The following is a 16,632-nucleotide window of genomic DNA, read 5'->3' as shown; positions in this document are numbered from 1 at the left end:
AGTAGGAGGAGGGTTTCAATTATGGATGCATTATTAGGAAAATGTCAATCAAATAACTTGAAATTTTGATTAGAGTGCATAAATAATGACCAAAATTTAAGCCAAAAAATCATGTAGCTATAAATGAGATTTTACATTGATTGTAGAACACACTTAATGACACCTTTACAAGATTATACCCCGTGAAAATTATCTTAATATATTTTATTTTTGATAATCAATAAAAACTATTTATCTAAAATTTAAAAATAACAATGAGAAATAGAATCTTGGTAGCTATGATGAGATCACATGAAATGGTTATGATGAAAAATATTAATATAACAATTTTAATATATTTTCCCAATTTTTGAAACAAGGGCCAATCATTATGCCCCTTCACATGCACCAAGCCATAATATGATTGGTCATTCACACAATTTGCTAAAGCGTGGGAGAAAAATAATAAAAATAATAAAATAATAATAAAAATGAAAAAAGGGGGAGTATCAAGTTAGCTTTAAAACCCCCCAAATTCCACCTTTTCCTTCTTCGTGTTGCCAAAATACAACTCTTGACTCCCTCCCTCCCTCCCTCCCTCCCTCTCACCCTCCTCCCTCTCTCTAAAATCTCAGAGTCAATGGCCAATAGCAATCTTCCTCGAAGGATTATCAAGGTACCCTTTGATCTTCTCCCATCGATCCCTCTTTCAATTTCTTGTGATCACTCCTTTTCTATATTCGTATTTATGTGTATGTGTTTACGTTAATTCTGGTTTTGATTTTTGTGGGTTTTTTTTCTCTTGTTGTCTACGACGGAACAGGAAACACAGAGGCTTCTCAGTGAACCAGGTCTCTCTCTTTCTCTCTCATTTCTTGGGTGTCTGTGCGTATATATGTGTTTGTGTTTGTGGGGGTGTGAATTTATTATTATTTTGTTTTTGTTTAATGATTGTTTTGATGTTTTGAGGGGTAAAGCATCTGAAACGGGTGGATTGAGTTGGGGGCCTCATGGGGTTTGTTTGATCAATGCTTCGTTTATGGTAATTAAGGAGTGGGTTTGTAGAGATTTGGGTTGGGAACGGGAACCAAAGTTGTTTTGTTGTGGTTAGATTTTTCTTGCTGATGACAAGGAATACTGTGCATTTCTTTGCTTGATGTGGCTCCTTACTTTTCCTTTTTATTTTACACAATGATTCGCCTGAGAATTTGGGACAATTTAATTGTGAAGAAGCTTGAGATCATTTGGATTTTGTTATTTACCACTATCAGATGGCTCATTTTAGGGTGGGTAGCTTGCTTCGGCTTAATGTCAACATTATGACAGCTATATCAATTCCAAGTTGTAGCAAGGAAAGTGGGTAGGGTTTATTAAAAAAATGTTATATATGTCCTGATGGACCAATGCCCTAAGTTTGATGGGATGTAACAAATTAAGTATTTCAAAGTTTTATTCCCTTTCTTTTTCATGAGAGGGTGGTTAGTTTTTGTTTGGTGGAATTTCTCTTCAAAGATTCTAAAATTGTTCCTTTATAGTGGTACTTGCATTTCTTAATTGCTTTTATGAAATTTTAGTTTTTAATGTGGGTCTTTTAATTTACTGATATTATTAGTCCTCTGTGAATACAGCTCCAGGAATTAGTGCTTCTCCTTCAGAAGAGAACATGCGGTATTTTAATGTAATGATTTTGGGTCCAACACAATCCCCTTATGAAGGTAAATAGCTAGTTGACATTGTTTCTTGGAGTGAATGTTTTACCAAAGGAAGTTCTTTCTATTTGTGATTTAGTAGAAATCCATCATTTTTTTTTTGTGTTGGACTGTTGGAAAATAATTTTTTATTTGTAAGAGTTCTCTCTTATGGATTCGGGGCTCAGAAGGTATGTGATAGGATTTTGGTGGAATCACTGATTGATAAGTGACTCTTCACCAGAATCCACTTGCTGGTGTGCACAAAGCGAAATGGTAAAGCATTTCATAATTTTGCTATGTTCCATGAGAATCTATATGGATGTATGGGTAACATTTGGTTAGAGTAGAAGGTTAAGGAGAATTGGATGGAAATGTCGTGGATAAATAGGGTAAGGACTGAAAGTAGTGGTTTTATCAATCATTTAACTAACGATGTTCTTTTTAAGGAATGTTACACCATCTCCTTGGAGTTTTCCCAACAATTCTAGGGATCTTTCTTGAGGTTTTAAAGTAACTTTAATTCCCTTATGATTTAGTGATCATGTTACTTCCTCATTTTTTGACAAAAGAATAACTTTCTTTTCTCCTTAATTATTTGTGATCTCCAAGATTTTTTTACCAAAATAGCCTCTTGTTCCCTTTATTTCCTACATTTTATGTGCAATCAAAGAAGAGATAAAACCAGATTGAAGGTAAGCACTATAACGGAACGTGTGATGCCAAATGATGGTGGTAGTTTTGTATGACAATGTTTTAAGTCCCTTTAATGGTGGAGAATGCCGTTCCTGATGATAGATAGGAGAGTGGAGGTGCATTGCTGATATCAATGGAGAAGTTTAAGAGAGAAAGATTGATTCTTGAGGAAGATCACACCTTCTGTTTCTGGAAAGATTAGGAGAGAGTGAATTTTGTAAGAAAATTCCAGTAAAGAAAGAGGGGATGGTTCAGTTCATGGAGGGAGAAAGATAAATGAGGTGAGGGAAGAAGGCTACATTTTAAGCGACAGTAGGTGTGAAGAGACTCATTTTGACCAGATACTGATAAAGGGCTTTTCTGATGAAAGAAAAGTACTTTTCTTACCATAAAAAATAAGTATTAGCTTGGATTCTCTTGCATGCTCTCTCTTTACAAGCATTGTACTACATATGAATATATTAGCAGAAGACTTTAAACTTTCTGAAATTCCATTGATATATTATTGATGAGTGTTGCTGTTGTTTGGGTTATGGTTATATTGTCGCTGGCATTTTGTTGTTCGCTGGCATTTTGTTGTTGAATCTTGAGGGAAGAAAATGTTCTCTGCATGTTTTATAAAATCTAAATAGATCTCTGATTAGATTAATTACTTTTAGTCCTGGTCTGTGTTGGCTTTAGGCCTCTTTCTGGATGCTGTTATATTATGATCCTCTTGTGTTACCTTGGGATTATTTTTGTGCTTTGCACCTACAGGATCTATAATGAGATCGATTACTTTTGGTATTGGTCTTTGTTGGCTTGAGGCATCTTTCTGCTGATTGGATGCTGTGGGCTTTTGTTCCTAGTGAGGTGCCAGAATATTATGTTTGAATTTTTTCGCTCCTATTGGCTATTGAAGACTCTGTTAACTGGCATATCAGATTGTCTTTTCTCTTCTTCCTATTTAATTTAGTGAAAGGAAAAGAAAAAACTTGCTTTTTCTATGTTGTTGAGTTTATTTATTGATTTAGTTTTGGAGAGTCCATTCTGGATGGTATATGTATAGTCAGCATTCTTTTATCAGGAATGTTTGCAAAATTAAGAGCAAGTATTGTATGTTGAAATAACTTGGTGCTAGGACTATTCATCTCTAAGAAACTTCTATGCATGTTATTCTGTAGTCAACAGCTGCCTACCTTAATTAATGTATTTTTATGAAGTGGTTAATTCTACTTTGTGTTCCCCATTTCTGTTCTTTCACTTACTGCTGACTTATATTTCAATTCTTTTCTTATTTTCTTATCCATTTATGAAGGAGGGGTTTTCAAGTTGGAATTATTTCTCCCCGAAGAATATCCAATGGCGGCTCCCAAGGTATTTTAATAAATCTTGATACATTTCAAGCTCCTGGTTCTACATGTTTCCCTTTATCATAACAGGGGAATTCATACTCTTTGTGTTTACTAATAGTTCAAGTGACATTATATTCCTGTTTCCTTTGGCTGCTTAGTTTGTAAATGCATTACATTGGCTACATTAAACCTGTATTCATGCCATACAAAAGTATAAAATTGAGAGTGGATACCTGTGCAGACATTTAATAATATCTTCCTATGAATCTTAAAGCAGGTGGGGTATGTTGTTGCTCACTTCTTTGTTCTAAATTGTTTTCTTTTTGTGATTGATGAAGTTTAGGATGACAATATGACACAGATGCTAATTCATTCATGGTTAGATCCTATCTGGTTGGAAGGGGAGAATCAGAATGCTTCTGATACCTAGGAATGAAAATTAACTAGGAATTTCCATTCCAGCATTTGGATATGTTCAGGGATCAGAGACTGGAACAAACATCCAAACCTCCATTCCTGCTTTGTGTTATTATTGATCTCAGGACTAGTGCAACTTAAAGATGTGGCATAAATGTTGTGGAAAATTATTCAGATGTTTCATCTGATTGTCCTGTAATTACCCTTTTTTATCAAGTTAGTTTCTCTAGTATGTTGTTGCAGTTTGTCTGTTCTTCTATGGCTCTCTATACAGGTACTTGGTTTTAATGATGATATATGTTGAACTGTTTACTCTTACTTTACATTCCACCCTTTTCTCTGTCATTTATAATGGTGTCATCTGTGTTGAAAAATTTTCTTGTAGCACTGAAATTATTCCAAGTACGGGAAACTGGAGCTATTAATTAGTGGAATTGTTGTTCAATCATTATTCTCTCATCTCGATCTTAACTTTTAAGAAAGTAGAAATGTTACTGTGCTTTGCCTGAAAGACATGGTTTATTCTGGTTTTCCACTTGATCCTCACATGACTGTAGTTTTGTTCATGTGTATGGGTATGCTACTGGTTTGCTCTTTGTAAAAATTCTGTTAACCATCACATTCCTTTATTTTCTGTAGTTAATGTTGTTGGTCTGTAATGTGAATCAAGTACATGGTTGAGGGTATTACATTCATTTTCTCTGTTGCAAGCACTAGGACCCTTTCTCTTTGTATTTCAAAATTTTGAATATGGAGGGGCTGAGTTCAGTTTCTCTCACATTTGCTTCTTAAATTTATGCCCTCTCATCTGTGGTCTATACTTTTTGTACTGCATGTAGTAAGGTTGGTTTTTGAATGCATATGGTTGTCTGTGTTTCGTCATTACAGGTTCGCTTCTTGACCAAGATATACCATCCTAACATTGATAAGGCAAGGGACCTCCTCCTCCCCCTCATTATTTTCACTAACTTTAAAACTGAAATTTATGAAGTCGATGAACATAAAATTGATTTCTTCATGCAGCTTGGAAGGATATGCCTCGATATTCTCAAAGACAAGTGGAGTCCAGCCCTCCAAATCCGAACGGTGTTGCTGAGGTGACATATTTGTGCTCCCATATAAAAGCAAAATATAATTGTTTTTGTTACCAAACTGATTTGGAAATTCAAAATCATGTCATATGAATAAGGAAAAATAAATGTTAGGAATAATACCTGAAGGGTGTTAACAATAATTCATTATTCCCTGCCCAGCATCCAAGCTCTTCTAAGTGCTCCAAATCCTGATGATCCGCTTTCTGAGAACATTGCAAAGCATTGGAAGAGCAATGAGGCTGAAGCTGTTGAAACTGGTAACGTTGCTCATTTCCTCTAATTTGATATTGTTGTTAGCGTTCAACCCAGATGCTTTCTGACGTTAAATTATTGTTTTGGCTGATGCTCTTACTGAATGGAAACCTTGCAGCAAAAGAATGGACCCGCTTATATGCGAGTGGCGCATGATGGGAGTTGTCGTCTGGAAATACTATTTCTGCATTGTATGTTAAACCGAATGCTTTTCCTTTGGACTTTAATCCAAAAAGAAAAAAAAATGGGAATGATCCGATGGATCATTTAGAGATGAATCTTCCTGAAATGGGAATGATCCGATGGATCATTTAGAGATGAATCTTCCTGAAATTGGCGGACATGGATTTGGTTCTATTTTTTTATCTTCTGGAAGGGCATGTTTTAAGACCGTATGGTTATAAAAGTTGATGGTTTTTCCATTTTATGTTTCTCACCAATGAGCTACATTTTTACATTTTCCTCCTATATTACTTGCATTTTTTGGGTTTTTTTTTTTTTAATTCCTTTTTCCCCAAGGGAGAAAAATAAAGGTTTGATGATCATGAAATTCTAGTTAAGGCCAAGTTCCACGGTTGAATTGGGAGTCGGACACTCAAATTCTACTCAACGGACAGAAATCACTGATATGCAACTGACTTTCCCTTAGAAAGTCAAAAGACTAAGCTGCCCTTGCTTTTTGAAACGCCCTCTCCATGACTCCCTCCAAAACAACAAAAGAATACAAAAACACCACACAGAAAGGACTAACAGACGTACCAACACCACACTTCCAAGTCCTCAAAAAAACAAAAAACTTCCATTCAACAGGATCCAAACGAACACGCAGCTGAATCACCGCCAGCTTTGTCCTTCAGTTTTCTCTTCCGCTTTTTCACCAACTTTCCCGGACATTCGCCAATTACAGAAGAGTTCGACAATGAATTTCCATCGAACAATGCATCATTGTTATCAGTAGTAGCATCAACGGTCTTCGATTTTGAACCTTTTTTTCGTGATTTTGATTTCGGTAATTCCACATTCTGGAGGCCTGACTCCTGTGCTAAGTAGTTGCTGTTGGATGAACTTATGTTTTCGAGTGAAGTGACACAGCATTCTTGCCAATTAAGGTCCCTGAGATCAGAGATCACTTGTTTGAGCGTCATGCCGGCGCACGACTTGGTGTTTTGACTCAGCGTGGAACGGCACGGATCGATCAACTCAATCGTGTTCACAGCATCCACCATTGCCTGCTGCAAACGTGAAAAACCAGCCAATTTAATAATTTATTAAGCTTCGTTAGTAATTTCATTTTTTTCATAAAAAAAATCCATGGAAAAGAACAGAAAACCTAGTTTCCTTCTCGTTTTCTTTTCTCAGCAACCAAACAAAGAAACAGAGAGTAAGAGTTTACTGGTCGTGAAAGAAGCGAAAGTAACAAAGGATGGAGATGATACCTTCCGAGCTTTGTAGAGATGCCTGAATCCATGCACAGCAATGATCTGCTGCATTAGAACATAGCATAAAACGAAATAAATAAGTGTTCTAAAAAATGCTCCGTTTGGTTTCCAAGAAAATAAAAAATTTCAATCATATTCTAATTATTTAAACCTTAGCAAACAAACACAACGATTTTATAAAAGAGAAAAAAAAAGAAAAAAAAAAAGAACAAAAAGATTTTTCTAAAATGCTGCGTTTGGCTGCCTAGAAAATATAGTTTGAGAGGAAAGAAAAGAGGAACCTGATTAAGATTGTAGACAGAGAGTGGAGTATCGTTGCGAGATTCAAAGAAATCAAAGTACTCCTCGAGAGACATTTTTCTAGATGATCTTCCCATTTTCGATTTTTCTTTGGGTCTCAAAAGAATGGGATAGTATGATTCAAGAAGGGCTATTATAATAGGCTTTCTCACTCTCTTCTCATGGCGCTGACTGCTGAGATCTTCAGTCACGTGAGGTCGTTACGTCACGTGCTCCTTCAAATAAAATTCCATCTCTTAACAACCTTGCTAAGAGACATGAACTATTTGAATTATTTTTTGAATGAAAATTTTGGGGACTTGGAGGACTTAATCCTAATCCTTCAATACACGTGGCATGATGAATTTCACATAAATTTAATCTTTTGTTGTTGTAAGAATGCATTAGTAATGTTACTAAACATTACTAAAATACAAGAAAAAAAGTTTTTATAATTTAATATTAAATGTATTAATTTACATATAATTTTATTTTAAAATAAAAAATTAAATATAAAATTAAGAAATTAAAAACAAAATCAAGATTCATCTATAGATACGGGGAATTTATTTTCATAATGGGGATTCCCATGTGAAATGGGACAAGATTTTACCTTCTTTTTTTTTTTCCCTAAGAAATATATGTTCACGTCTTCTAATACAACAAAAGTGAGGCTTGATATATATATATAGACTTGGTGACAAAACTGAGGAGAGCAGTGACTGAAACAAAGCAGTTGTCGAAGATTACAATGCCCCAAGACTTTGATTTATCCCCAGATGAAGCTTGTCTCACTCATCTCTTCCTAGTGTATAAATGAAAGCTTCACTCTCTCCTCCACTCCCATCCCCTCTACTCCCCTCTAAAGAAATTTGATCGATATCAATGGCACAGAAGGAAGGAGGCATTGTGAAGAAAGGGCATGAAGAAGGCATGAGAATGGCAGCATCTCTTCTAGAGGAATTCGAGCTGCCTCTAGGGCTTCTGCCTCTGGGCAACGTGCTGGAAGTGGGGTTCGTGAGAAGCACCGGGTACATGTGGATAATTCAGGAGAAGAAGGTGGAGCATCAGTTCAAGATGATCAGTAAGCTAGTCAGTTATGACACTGAGATAGATGGTTATATTGAGAAGAAGAAGATCAAGAAGCTTAAGGGTGTGAAGGCTAAGGAGCTGATGCTATGGCCCCCAGTGAGCCAGATCAAGGTGGATGACCCTCCAACTGGGAAAATTCACTTCAAGAGCCTTGCAGGGATTGTAAAAACCTTCCCAGTTGAGGCTTTTGCTGCTGGCCAGTAGCTTGGCAATGGGCTTTTACTTCTTGTTTGGTGATTCTGCATGGTTCCCTGTACCTTTCATATATATATATATATATATATATATATATGGTAGTGGCCTTGACTTGGGGTTGTATTGGAATCAGAATAAAACTTACATGTACAATGCAGATATTCTTATGAATCATATTTGAGCATTGTTTGAACTTCATTTTCTTGTACATTTACTTTGCTACAAGAAGAGAGCAATTGACTATAATAATTTTTTGTTTCCATCATTTTGTCACCATCCAAACAGCACCTAAAGACACCCCATTTCACAGACAAGCCATTCCATTTCTCTCTGGTTATATAGATTTCACAGTAATAATTTTAATAGGATGTACGATTTTTCACATGTAAATAAAATTAAATAATAAAAATTTTCTGCTTAAATATTGTATATGTTTCATTTAATAAAATAAAAAATATCAATACATTTATATTCTTAATTTGATAATATAGAAAAATGAAATATGAAATATTATTAAGGTTTTCAATTTATACATATATTCTTAGTTTCTTATGATTATTTTTAATTTTAATAATATTATAAAATATATTTATGAAGTAACGTTGCCATCACAATTCAATCATGGTTGAACTACTAGTTCAACTAGTAAATCATGAACTGGAATCAATAATTTTTTCAATTTATTTATCGATTCAATCATGAAAACATTATAAGTAATAAGTTATGAGTAATAAGTTAGAGGTAAATACGTTATAGTTTGAATAAAAGTTTTTCTTCATTAAAATTATCAATCATATCTTGTCTTTTATTTTATTTTTTATTTTAAGAGTAAAAAATTCACAATATTTCTTGTTTTATGAGTTTCTTAGTTTACATACCTAGTCATGCATATATCATACCTTAATACACCTTATGCATACGTACCTCAAATGAATTTGATTCTCAAGCCAGATGAGTCGATTATAACCAATAAGACCCTTGAAATGTACGATATCTAAGATTTAGTAAACTAATAAAACAAAATTGTCAACATATTTTAAGGCACCAACAATATGGAGCATCGATAATAGCAATTGATGTTATTGGTTGCCAAATTCTAATAAGGAGGAAAAATTTGGAGTCGGGACAAAATTGATTCCTTCTTTTATTATAAAGTTAAATTTTAAATTTCTTTGAAATGTATATGAATTTTCTTTTGATTTTTCTTTGAACCAGGCATAAGAAACCGGCCTTTAGCCCGTTGAGAGGCCAAAACAAGAAAACTGAACTATTGAAGCATACAAGCCGGCCATATAGAAATGCACCAAACTTTGATTTCTCCCATGAAGCTTGTCTCACTTTTTGGTCACTCGTCAAGTGCACATGGATAAATTAAGACACCCCCTTTTCTCTCCAACTGGCCTAACTGAAATCAAAGATCGAAAGCTACCTTTGAGAGAATTTCATTCATGACAGAGAAGGAAGGTGGCATTGTGAAGAAAGGCCATGAAAATGGCAACTTCTCTTCTCAAAGAATTTGAACTCCCTCTAGGGCTTCTCCCCCTAGTCGATGTTATCGAAGTGGGGTTTGTGAGGAGCACCGGTTTCATGTGGATTGTGCAACAAAGAAAGGTCGAACACCAGGTCAAGACCATCGACGTGCTAGTGAATTATGACACAGAGATACATGGCTACATTGAGAAGATGAAGGTCAAGAAGTTGAAAGGAGTGAAGACCAAGGACCTCATTTTCCGGCCACCGGTGATTGAGATCAAGGTTGATGAGACATCAAGTGAGAAGATTCACTTCAGGAGTGTGGCTGGTTTTTCAAAGACCTTGCCTGTTGAGGCATTTGCCACTGCCCACACTGCCAAGAAAAGTACATTATGTAGGATTTTTTCATAGTATATAGAAATACTAAAAGAAATGGACATGTTATAGCATTGCCATAGAAATTATTTGTTGAATTTAGTTCAATTTTCAAGAGGCTTGCTATTTGTCAACATTTAGTAAAGATGTGAATTTGATGAATTTGAAAATTGAGTAACGGAGACGAAGAGTTAAAGCAAATTTAACCGAGACCTTTTATAGCACCGAAAGATATTTTTTGACTCACACCTAAAAAATATTATCAATCAGATGGTGTCATGTGTAGACCTTCCAATCTAATGATTTTGTATTTGAGTATCAATAGTTTATACTCATATATTGATTCTATATATTTGTACCCTCGTCTAATGATCTAAATTTCTCGATGGATATCAGTATCTTTCTATTTTCCTTCACTATCATCTATTAATGATCGGAACAGCAAAGCATGCAGACAGAAAGAAAAGAAAAAGACCCAGGTCAGGCCTAACACTTTCACATCCTGAAGCACCTTAAATTGGCCGTCAAGTTTAGGAGAGTCATGAAGATCTGGGTAGACTTGAATTGACTAAAATCTCATATGCACTTTGTTTAACAGCACATTACTCCAAAAAATTGAACTCTCGGAGAATAGACCAAAATAGTAGTTTAATTCCAAAATCACTGCCACATAACCCAATTCAACCTGCCCCAAATTGCAGTCTTATATCTATAGCCAGTTGATAAAGGGGCAGCTACATTAGGGTTGATGGCTCTAGGCAAGAATGATCAGGAAGGAGGCGTGTATGGTCTGTGGAAGAGCACCATAATTAAACTATATGCAACTGCAAAAAGCTCTCTAACTTTACAGCTTTCCAGCTTTCCCTATCTGGAATAATCACAAACAGCTATCTCTTATCAGCCTGAGGCCAGGCCCCAGCAAAGGGGTATGGTTAGCGTGGGAAACTCAAAGACATACACGGATACCACAGCACACAGCGTACATGTAGACAAGTACAAGGCGTACATGATTGCATTGGATCGATCACCAAAGGCGAAGGGACTTAGGGACCAAGCGGGATGGGTGGGTAAAGGGTTTAAAGGACAGGTAGGAGCAGGGCCATTAACTCATTAGGATGCAAACATTAATGCCCCACATGTTAACTCAACTCACCCCACTCACGGGGGATCCACTTTTGAGGCCTTACATTATAGTTTTTGTCTTTGGGTTTCAGAAGTTGGTGCCCTTTTAATTGTCTTGTTATGTTTTAATGTATGTCATAAGACTTGATGTGCAAAATCTATACCCAAAACACAAAATCCATCATTAATTCAGATGTGTAATCCCCCCAGCAGAGATGGCCCCTTGGGAATTTTCCTTCTTTTTTCTTTTTCTGCAAGGTACGTGTACATCTCTTTTTCCTCTGCAGTTGTCTGCCAGCCCTTCAACTTTTACCTATCTGTGCAGGAAAATGCTATTGAGGGAAATGATTTTCCAAGCAGCCAAACACCCTTTAAACAAATGCAATCATTCACGAGATTCTTGGTTCAAAATCAACCCATGATGCTTCCCAGAGAAAGAGGGAGAGGGGGAGGGGGAGAGAGGAAGGTTCCTGAATGAGTTGTATTTAAAATCTTATAGATTGAAATGGTCCCAATGGGATTTTTCAGTTCTGCAGGTATCCTGTAAAAAAAATGATTAAAAATAGGAGAGTTGAACACATACACAATTTTTTGTTCTTTTAAAAAAATGGGCAATGAGAAAGTAAGGGAAGTGAAAAGGTCAATGGGACTATTGGTAGAGATGTAAAGAAGAATCATTATCACCAATAATTCACTACACTTTCCAGTCAAGAATTAACCTGCCAGGCATTCAACATCTCATTGCTCCCAATACTTGTAACATATCAAGTTTGTACACAATGTCATCTAACAGCCAACTCTCTCTCTCTTTCTCTCTCTCATTCATTCAACTAAGGAGACAATATAATTGAATTGTACACTTTTTTTTTTCAGCTTTTTTTTTCTTTCTTATAACAAGGAAAATGGGGCTGGCATATTGAAAAGAGTGTCAAAAAGGACAAAGAATGGACGTGAAGGAGGGATATGAAACCAGAGAGAAATTGAAATGGAAAGAATTAATAAGACAGCAAATGTGAAATAATAAGCTATTCTCTTTCTGAGGGTCTCCCTGAGTCTATGAAATTATTATGTAGCGGTTGAAACTGGTAATCCTTGTATGAATTGAGGCGGGCTGGGACCTGGGGATACTGGGAAGAGCCCAATCCGAAGTGGGGTTGGGCAATGGGAGGACACAAATGCACATCTATTTTAGAGACTGTAATACCTCACTGAGTACTCCAAGTATTGATGGCTGGGACAGATCATTTCATTAACCTTACCCCCGTTCTTGTAAATCTTGAAGGTTGGAACACTTTTTATGCTCTCGGCTTTTGCTACTGCTGGGCTCTCCTCCACATCCACCTTCAATCATACAACAAATACAAACTCTTTACATTCTTTTTATTAACAATGTTATGATAGCAAAGCAAAAGATTTAGTGTGTGACTGAAACTATTCTGTTTGCTTTCTAGCATTTGAAACTAGTTTGAATCCTCAACCCCAAAAGAGACGCTAATCAAACAGATGAAAATGGTATATTTTGTGAAATTTTAATTTTGGTTTATACATAGCATCGCATATCAACTCTCAACCCGAATGCTATTTAAAACAGTGGAATAGTCTGAGTCACATTGGGACATGGAGAACAACCTGTGTTACTGACCTTGAGAAATTTTATGGATGGATATTGAACACAGAGCTTATCCATGATGGGGGAGACCTGTCCACACTGGTAATTGGATGCCACTTTGAAGTGAACCACCGAAACACCTGAAATTTCAAGTTTTAATTAGCAGGAAAGGAGAAGATGCATGTAGATAAGTAACAATTTGATGCAGTAAGAAGGCTCACCAGGTGAAGATATTGCAGCTTTAAACTGGTCGACACCAGAAACCTCCTCCACTTCACCACCAAACTTCACACTATGAGTTTCCTCCTCCCATGATTTTGACAATGCAGCCTGTGCCTGGGATAGAGATTCAGCAACCTCAATGTCTCCAGGAAGTTCCCTCCTCAAGACCTCATAATCTTTCACTGCCTCTGCCCATCGTCCAAGCTACAATATCCCACAAAAAAATGCCAACAATTAATATAAAAGTAATCAAAATTTAGAAAAAGAGCACTAGAAAAGAAACAAAAAAAACAAAAACAAACGCATACACACGCACACACACGATGCGAAGGGGGAATGCACATGCACCTTCCCATTTGAGACAGCTCTGCGAAGAAGAGCCTTGGTGTAATTTGGTTGGATCTTGAGGGCATGGTTGCAGTCCTCAACAGATTTTTCCCATAGACCAAGTTTAGACCAGCAAACTGCTCTATTGCAATATAGAACAGAGTTCGATGTATCATACTTGAGGCCTTCCCCGTAAGCTGAGCAGGCTTCTGAAAATCTTCCAGAACTGAAGAGTTCATTGCCACGGGCACGCACTCTTGCCACCAATTTAACATTGTTCAGCAATTTTCCAACTTCAACATTACTGTAATCAATCAATCCCGCCTTCTCTGCTGCTGCAACTGCATTCTCAAACCTGCAAGAAATCCATCATCCATTCTCACTCCCCTCAAAATCCATAGTTATTTTACAATTGGAACACCATATTGCGGAGCTCACCTTCCCAGTGCCATCTCAACCTGAGCTCGGACATAGAGAACATAGGTTTCAGCAATCATACCGAAGAACTTGGTTGAGCAGGAAGGAGAATAATGTTCAAATTTTGGAATGCTTGATAGGCAGGAATCTGCATCTTCGATTTGGTGGAGCTTCAACAGGGCCTCTGCTCTACAAGAAATGAGCTGTAAATTCCATGCAAACAGTTCAGGTGGTTTGAAGTTCTGTTCCATGTTGACTAGGAGAATAGAAATATAAATTTTACCCCTGGAGTCTCACCTGAGGAGAAGAATCTGCCCCGGCTGCAATGGCTGCATCACATTCCCTTAGTGCACTTTTCCAATCACCAATTTTTCGGGCATCAACACATCGGTTCAGATGCTTCTCCAAAGAAAGCAACTTCTGAAGCTCGGATGGATCTGGTGGTTGCCCAGGTAAAAAGAGATGGCGTCGGGCATTTTCAACCTGCCCTAACCTGGGAAAGAAAACATAGGTTAAATTGACATCAATGGACAGCCACTTGAAATGATTGCTGTGAGCAGTTACTACTATAAAGGAAGAAAACTAAATGCTTCTAACTGTTAATAAAGGTTCTAACTTTGAATCAATAACCCATGAAGGCCATACACCCTGCAACTGTGATTCCAATTGAATCCAAGAAAGCAACACTGGTAATGAAGATTAGACTAAGAATACCTAATCAAACAAACAGAATAAATAAAAAACCCATGAACCTAAACAACTCAAATCCCATAAATAAGCAAAAGAATCCTTTCACAGGCAGGGCTAACTACTTTATCACCCACCAGGACAACTAACCTCCAAGAGATCCACCAATGTCAACTTGTTCCCATAAACAAACAACTAAACCCGAGATCTAAGATTCTATCACCAATCAAAGCAACAAAAGCATAGAACAGAAATGAACAACAGCCATAGCATAAACAAAATTCATTCAGACAAAGACAGTCATCCAAGATAAAATGGATCCATTCCACCCATCAACACCAACGAGAAAGACAGACAAACACAATGCAGATCATTACAACAAACCCAATCACATTAATCTAAGAAAAAATCACCACTTTCCTAAAACAAACATGAACAAATAACCAATACAAAGAAAAAAAACGAAGAATTAAGAAATATAACAGAAAATTCACTTGTAATTTTCCAAAAGTACCTGAGATAAAGAGAGGCCAATCTTTGATGAGCCCTTCCATATCCAGGGTCCAACCTCACAGCCTCCTCACACTCCTTTACCGCCTCTGCCAACTTCCCGAGCGCCGTCAATGCCGCTGCTCGGTTACTCCGATAGGCTGCATTGTCCGGTGAGAGTGAAATAGCTCGATCATACAACGATAAGGCCTCAGTGAAACTCCCTCTTCTATACAACTCATTGCCAGCTTTCTTCACCTCCTCAGGATCAGAACTACCCATTGCCCTCTTTACCATCACAGATTCTCCGGCGAATTGTATATTGCCGGTCATATTTACATCGGCAATGCGTGGACTGCTCAATTTAGCACCACCACGCATTATGCTGCCGTGGCCGTAGTGGCCGGTTCCCGAACCTAACACGTCGGACCTGCCGGAGCTCCGGCATGGCATTCCGGCCTTCAGGATCTTCCCCGATGGACAAATGTTGCCGCTGGGAAGCACATTTGCGTTTGGGTTGGACGAGATAGAGCTTGCACCCCCACCACTACAACCACCATTGCTGCTACTAACGAAGCTTGCACCTGAGTAGATCAATGGCGGTCCAGCCGAGCTCGATCTCCGGTGACCCGGCCTCGAATTCCGGGTGCCGGCAACGGATCGAAGGGTTTCAGAGGCGTAGGGGCTGGTCTCGCTGGAGGCCGAGAGCTCCCCGGAGTAGTTGTTTAGACTACCATCTGGTCTTTTAACCAAATGGGTACCACCAGTTTTGCCAGAAACCGAACCGGAGGAGCTTGAACTGCTGCTCATAGCGGCGGGACCACCACCACCACCGCTGCCGCCGCCTCCGCCGCCGCTGCCTCGAGTCATCAACGGCGAAACGGGCGAACCCAGATCAAGCTCTCTGAAATCAGGCTTATTGCTCTCGCAACTCAGCGTGTCCCGCACTCTATCTGAAAGCGAATCAATGCCCATTTCTTGTATCGATTTCGACGTATAAGGCATTTTCTCTAGAGATAACCAGAAAAGCTAATACCAAAAATTGCTGATTTCAGAGTTTTAGGCTCTCATCAAACTATAACAACATGGAAGACAGTACAAAGAGATATAGTAAACAAGGAAGGCATGAAGAGGATAGATTGCAGATAGAGAGAGAGACGAGAGAAGAGAGGAAAAAAAAAAAAAAAAGAAGAGATGGGGATCTCGTGATATAAAAGGAGGAAGCAAAGAATGAATGTGAGTGATGGAAAGTGAATAGAGAGAGAGAGAGAGCTTGTTGTGGTGGTGGTGGTGCTGGTGCTGGTGGCGTATGAGAATGAGAGAGAAAGGGAGAAGAGGCTTTGTTTTTCCTCCTTATAATTTTATTTTATTTGTTTTTTCTCCTACTACTCAGTCTACTCCTCCTTTTGCTTACCTGCTCCTTCACGAGACAACTTCATTCTCCCT

General features: G+C 37.7%; 4 protein-coding genes across 5 annotated transcripts; 2 read left to right on the top strand and 2 right to left on the bottom strand.

Moving 5' to 3' along the window:
• Positions 1–547: 547 nt before the first annotated feature.
• On the top strand, positions 548–5,896 carry LOC117927047 (ubiquitin-conjugating enzyme E2 36). Its single transcript, XM_034846417.1, has 8 exons — positions 548–655; positions 803–830; positions 1,608–1,694; positions 3,661–3,719; positions 5,003–5,044; positions 5,138–5,211; positions 5,368–5,465; positions 5,579–5,896. Exons 1-8 carry the CDS (start codon positions 620–622, stop codon positions 5,614–5,616), a joined length of 462 nt encoding a protein of 153 aa, XP_034702308.1. The 5' UTR covers positions 548–619; the 3' UTR covers positions 5,617–5,896.
• Positions 5,897–6,040: 144 nt separating this feature from the next.
• On the bottom strand, positions 6,041–7,286 carry LOC117927046. The gene is made up of 3 exons (XM_034846416.1): positions 7,181–7,286; positions 6,897–6,941; positions 6,041–6,692 (listed from the first exon to the last, which is right to left on the bottom strand). The coding sequence occupies exons 1-3, from the start codon at positions 7,274–7,276 to the stop codon at positions 6,264–6,266; spliced, it is 570 nt and encodes a 189-aa protein (XP_034702307.1). The 5' UTR covers positions 7,277–7,286; the 3' UTR covers positions 6,041–6,263.
• Positions 7,287–8,063: 777 nt separating this feature from the next.
• On the top strand, positions 8,064–8,474 carry LOC117926085. Its single transcript, XM_034845169.1, has one exon. The coding sequence runs from the start codon at positions 8,064–8,066 to the stop codon at positions 8,472–8,474; it is 411 nt and encodes a 136-aa protein (XP_034701060.1).
• A 3,617-nt stretch (positions 8,475–12,091) lies between these two features.
• Positions 12,092–16,632, bottom strand: LOC117927101 (inactive TPR repeat-containing thioredoxin TTL3-like). 2 transcript variants are annotated; one of them, XM_034846507.1, is made up of 7 exons: positions 15,212–16,627; positions 14,308–14,503; positions 14,032–14,213; positions 13,615–13,948; positions 13,266–13,470; positions 13,078–13,184; positions 12,092–12,776 (listed from the first exon to the last, which is right to left on the bottom strand). In XM_034846507.1, the coding sequence occupies exons 1-7, from the start codon at positions 16,189–16,191 to the stop codon at positions 12,624–12,626; spliced, it is 2,157 nt and encodes a 718-aa protein (XP_034702398.1). In that variant the 5' UTR covers positions 16,192–16,627; the 3' UTR covers positions 12,092–12,623. The 2 variants fall into 2 exon arrangements, with proteins under 2 accessions (XP_034702398.1, XP_034702399.1); XM_034846508.1 differs by lacking the exons at positions 12,092–12,776; positions 13,078–13,184 and having other exon boundaries at positions 13,351–13,470; positions 13,583–13,948; positions 15,212–16,632.

Source organism: Vitis riparia, chromosome 12 (genome assembly GCF_004353265.1).
Source record: "Vitis riparia cultivar Riparia Gloire de Montpellier isolate 1030 chromosome 12, EGFV_Vit.rip_1.0, whole genome shotgun sequence".
NCBI lineage: Eukaryota > Viridiplantae > Streptophyta > Magnoliopsida > Vitales > Vitaceae > Vitis > Vitis riparia.
The sequence above is the reverse complement of the archived record's forward strand: the minus strand, read 5'-3'. Positions and strand labels throughout refer to the sequence as shown.

Excerpts from the sequence above, each read along its gene's own strand:
- LOC117927047 (XM_034846417.1), top strand. The coding sequence starts at position 620 with ATGGCCAATAGCAATCTTCCTCGAAGGATTATCAAG. Across the intron at positions 656-802 it reads TTCCTCGAAGGATTATCAAG|GAAACACAGAGGCTTCTCAG; the intron begins GTACCCTTTGAT and ends ACGACGGAACAG. Across the intron at positions 1,695-3,660 it reads AACACAATCCCCTTATGAAG|GAGGGGTTTTCAAGTTGGAA; the intron begins GTAAATAGCTAG and ends CCATTTATGAAG.
- LOC117927046 (XM_034846416.1), bottom strand. The coding sequence starts at position 7,276 with ATGGGAAGATCATCTAGAAAAATGTCTCTCGAGGAGTACTTTGATTTC. Across the intron at positions 6,942-7,180 it reads CTGTCTACAATCTTAATCAG|ATCATTGCTGTGCATGGATT; the intron begins GTTCCTCTTTTC and ends CTAATGCAGCAG. Across the intron at positions 6,693-6,896 it reads ATCTCTACAAAGCTCGGAAG|CAGGCAATGGTGGATGCTGT; the intron begins GTATCATCTCCA and ends TCACGTTTGCAG.
- LOC117926085 (XM_034845169.1), top strand. The coding sequence starts at position 8,064 with ATGGCACAGAAGGAAGGAGGCATTGTGAAGAAAGGGCATGAAGAAGGC.
- LOC117927101 (XM_034846507.1), bottom strand. The coding sequence starts at position 16,191 with ATGCCTTATACGTCGAAATCGATACAAGAAATGGGCATTGATTCGCTT. Across the intron at positions 14,504-15,211 it reads TTGGCCTCTCTTTATCTCAG|GTTAGGGCAGGTTGAAAATG; the intron begins GTACTTTTGGAA and ends TTTCTTTCCCAG. Across the intron at positions 14,214-14,307 it reads GGGCAGATTCTTCTCCTCAG|CTCATTTCTTGTAGAGCAGA; the intron begins GTGAGACTCCAG and ends TGGAATTTACAG.